At 32.2% G+C, this 4,836-nt stretch overlaps 1 protein-coding gene across 1 annotated transcript in view; it reads right to left on the bottom strand.

The window, feature by feature from the left end:
- Window positions 1-4,836, bottom strand: part of LOTGIDRAFT_142661 (hypothetical protein) — a gene marked incomplete at both ends in the record, with an annotated part of 23,024 nt that overhangs the window by 11,799 nt on the left and 6,389 nt on the right. The window contains 5 exons of the mRNA XM_009052490.1: window positions 131-184; window positions 575-666; window positions 2,363-2,458; window positions 4,022-4,138; window positions 4,695-4,787. Of these exons, the coding sequence (XP_009050738.1) occupies window positions 131-184; window positions 575-666; window positions 2,363-2,458; window positions 4,022-4,138; window positions 4,695-4,787 (452 nt within the window). The remainder of the gene's footprint in view (window positions 1-130; window positions 185-574; window positions 667-2,362; window positions 2,459-4,021; window positions 4,139-4,694; window positions 4,788-4,836) is intronic.

The following is a 4,836-nucleotide window of genomic DNA, read 5'->3' as shown; positions in this document are numbered from 1 at the left end:
ACCCCAACAAACAAACAAAAACAAACACTGACTAACAAAAACAAACAAAAACACAAACACAACACAAACACACCCCAACAAACAAACAAAAACAGGATGCAATACTCCATTCCATTTAATATAATCTAACCTTGGTAGTCCATCAACATTTTCCATTCTTTCAAGTTTATTGACCATTTCTTCACTGGAAGTACACAAATACAGTAGACTTGATTATCAAGTAATAATTACGGTAGGTATAAACTTTATTTGATCTGATGATGAGACGTGTAAATTGTGTTGAAATGTTATGTGTTTAATATTTTTATTGAAGAAGTGTGTTTATTCTATAATATTGTGTTTGTTATTTGTACTCCTCACTGACTTCTAAATATCCTTCAAGTCAAAGTGACAGTTGTTTTGGTAGGCTATATATATATATATATTAGTGAAGACGAGAGAGAAAGTCTGTGTAAGAAATGGATTTTAAAACAACAAAGTGAAGCAGTAGAATATTAAATGAGTTTATAGACTATGGAACATGAAAAATGATTGATTCTACAATTCTAAAATTCGGCAAAATATTCATACTTACGTTGGTCCGTTACCTCCATCTCCGTAACCATAGAGATAACAACTCCGCCCAGATCTACCTTTATCACGATAATTCTTTAACGTATATATTAACTACAATCAAATATATCTATTTCAAAATTTTTAACAAACATTAGGTTCAAAAAACCACAACAAGTATGGCTTTTTTATCATCTTTATTGTAAGTTTTAGGATTAAAAACGTAGAAAATAAACAGAATACATGATTAAAATTGATTTAAGTCGTTGTTTTTTAACAGGAAAGGAAACAAACATTGAAAAATAAATAAAAAATTTGTCTTTAATCTAAGGGACTGTTTGATTGATGAGAACTACATGTAATCAATAGAAAGTTTAATAAAACAATTTAGAATTAAGAATAGGTCCAGTGTGCTGTAAAAAAGTAAGTATTGTGAAAATGGTGGAGAAAGACACATAGAAGGGTAAAATCTGAATGTGACTGAATCTACTTCTTTACCGTTTAATTGAGGCTAGACTTGAAACACACAGAATTAGTTCAGAACTCTTCAAATTAAGCCCCATCAAAATCTTCTTCAGTTCAACAGAGATTGATTCATTTACAGTCGATTTTATATAAAATCAAATAGATATAGATTTTTGGCTCTTAAAAATTGTCACAAATAAGTTCTCTGGGCATTTAATTCTTCACATTTTCTGAGTACAAAATCTGAGCCCCAGCACCAATTCATTCCTGGTGATGAGGCTGTCTAACAGTAAAATTAATGAGTTATATTATAAGAGATTAGTTTACTAGACTATATATATAAAATAAACAGAGTTAAAAATAAATAAATAATGAAAATATGAAATGTTAAAAGTTTCTGATGTTACGTTAAACAGAACAACATATAATTGATAATACTAGACCAGATTTTCCCCTAACAAACTGGTTTTTTATCAAATAAACTATAACTATTATAATCATAAATAAATAAATAAACACCAACCGTTGTTGACATTATGGTGTTAAGTCTCACCCTACTGACAGGAAGTGACTGTAGATACGTGCGGAAAACAGGAAGTGAATTAGTATCTAGGGACGCGATACCTCACTTGACGATGATCGAGGTTGAAGTCGTATTGACTGGAGAACTATAATGTGGTGAATTAAATTGAAATAAACATCATAATCAGTGCAGCCCCAATTGTAACCAAAATATGTATCAGAATGCACAAAATCAATTCATTTTTTCTAAAAAAAATTCTTGAGAGAAGCCTCTAAGACACTCTATGAGAGGCTTGCTACTATGATACCACCAGTACGGCAGTAGTCAAAATTTGAATTCAGCCTCAGTGAATAAGTCTGCCCCCTATTTGTATCCCCAATCTCAGAAGGCTGGTGCTGCCAAAATATACACGTGTCGTCATTACATCTGATGATGACACGTGTATATTGTGTTGAAACGTTATGTGCCCAACCTTATTAAAGAAGTGTGTTATATTCCATACTATTGTCATGTGTTTTTGTTATATGTGCTCCTCGCTTCTATATGTCGTTCAAATCTTATATCAAAAACCCTTTAAATCATGTTCTGTGAAATGTTGACAATTCAAGCTAATGTTTAACAATATACATCCCACAATTCATAACATACCATAGAAATCTTTTATAGAACAGAGCTTTTGATTGGTTGAATATTATATGACCCAGGACATGAGATTAAGAACAATATTGTTAGATCATAGATAACTTGTAGTTACAGGTTGCATTAGCAGAAAAACACGAACCATCCAGATTTGCACTTTTATCACATTGTCACGAGGCTTACCTCTTTAACTTTAGAAACCATGTGATACGAGTCTCCCGGAGGAAAATGGGTCAAAACCCGCGACCCATCAATACCGTTCCACCAGAAAGTATGGTGCTAGTGACAGATAAATAAACAAAACAAAGAAACAGGTAAATAAAGAAAAGTGCTAGTAAACATAGAAATACTACAATCTACAAACTAACATGCAAACTTCATCTAGCCATTCTCAATGTTTATCAAAACTAAAGTGGATTTCATAATTTTTTCTGAAGTGTCTAACATAATAACAGCCATTTTCTACGAGAATAATTTCTTTAGTTTGAGGATCCTGTTGACCAGTTTATTTTTAACTAATCCTCTTGTCATTAATCTTTACTGGATTATTCGTAGCCATTTACAGCTGGGTCGACTGGGATAATGAGGAAAGATGACTTATTTAGGTCACTAGATTCAGGTTACTCGCTGACCAAGATTAGAACCCCCGACCACCTTGAACTATTTTCAATTTAACCATGCAAATGTTATCATGTAAAAGTTCAATGTTTGAATAAGGAACTAGATGTCTTGTTTATCTTAATTGCAGATTAATTAGAGGTCAGATTAATTTTAAAAAGTGTTAAGGATTGTTAAAATTGAACTCTATCCACTGGATGAGCCAAAAGTTAGACAATTGCTTGAAAATATTTCAAATTTTCAACAAAATTCTTTTTTTCTTTTTTACAAAATTTATCAAAAATATCTAGTTTAATCTAATAGTTCGAGATAAGCATTAACAATGACTGAGATGAAGTAAACCAGGGGAGACAACTCCAATATACCTGTTTGACTCGACACTCCATGGCATAATTATCGCCTGGAGGAAAATGAGTCAGAATTTTTGAACCGTTTAAACCTGACCACCAGAATGTATGATGCTGAAATGTAAAATGACATGGAAATTCTTACATTTAAAATTTATTTTGTGATTCAAAGTCACAATATCTAGAAATCGTAATGACACTATGAATTAAACTTAAATCAGGCAAAAAAACATTACATAAATCCAGCTAAAATTACAGAAAACTGTTCATAATTACAGCTAATTGAATAATCAGATTATGGATAATTTCAAAAATAATTTGGAATCTACGATTTTACAATCTAACAAAAAGTCTGTGAAGACAAATCCATGAGTTTTATCTTCTATAAAAATAAACAATTTGACTGAACAGTAAAAATATAGACATTATTCACACCTTATTTATTGAAAGCGAGGTTCATCACGCAAATTACTTTATCTATTGAAAAGATGGCAACGTCATATGAAGATGTGATGTCATTAAACACCCGATCAACAGCGAGAAAATGGGAGTAAACCTGCCCTTTCTCAGAAATATGTTTAGTTAAACTTCATCTGAAATTATCATTTAATAGCTCAATCAATTCTGATGTTACTGATGTCAAATTTGATTAGTTTTGAGTTACTATGACTGGAGAGGGAAGGCTTTGAAGACGTTTAGGTGACGATATACTGCAGAGAAACTCTGTTACCTTTGTTTGTTTGCATCATGAGCCTCGTTCTGGATTCAATATGGCTGGCATATGAATAAGGTCTAATTTCATCAAGATATTATCAGAGAATGGAGTGAAAGTGAATCATCCAAACATAAAACTAGTAAAATGTTGGAATAAACTTACAGGAAATTTATTAAAGATGTTCCAGGAGAGTTTCTGGGTGAGAAATCTAGAGATTCCACATTGTTCCATTATCTGAGGCAACTGAGCAGAATAACCAAACGTGTCTGGCAACCAAAACTAGGAAAAATAACCACAGATATTAACACTGTAAGAATCTGGGGGTTAGAGGATTTCAAAGACTTAAAATGGTCGTCAAGTAAAACTAAATATCAGATTTTTTATCATATTTTTTAAAATCCGTCCATTCTTTAGGGGGCTTGTTTTGAATGAATGATTTGATAAGACACATTAGTCCCCTGGTTCCCATCCTGGGGTGTTTTCACCCCCTGGGGTTGTGGGACTAGGGTGTCAGGTGTGTGGCCAACTGTTGTAGGAGAATGATTTATTTTTAATTGAGAGAGCACCTCATATCACCACATGCTGGAAATGTGGATGAAACAAATTTTTGGGTGTGTGAAAGGTCCAGGTGATTGCTCCAGGGGGTGTAAAGGTTGGGAACCACTGTGTTACCTCATCTTGTTTTAAAAACTACCATGTTTTTTTAAATATTGTCTCGTAGATGTCCTTTTATTACGTCGCTAAAAAATAGTTATTGGATTTATACATATAGTTTATTTTACATTTCAATTTTGTTTACTGCCTGTTTTAACTGGAATCATAAAATACCATTTACCTCTTTACAAACAATTCCAAATTCTTTTAGAAAATATCTTTGTCCATATAAAAACTGTCGAACGAAAGCTTCTCCACTAGGTATGTTACCATCCTTTATAATAAACACAATAAACACTAATAAATACCAGTTTTATCTTACA

Source organism: Lottia gigantea (assembly GCF_000327385.1).
Source record: "Lottia gigantea unplaced genomic scaffold LOTGIsca_184, whole genome shotgun sequence".
NCBI classification, from domain to species: Eukaryota; Metazoa; Mollusca; class Gastropoda; family Lottiidae; genus Lottia; species Lottia gigantea.
Note: the sequence above shows the minus strand (reverse complement) of the source record. Positions and strands in the feature narration are given on the sequence as shown.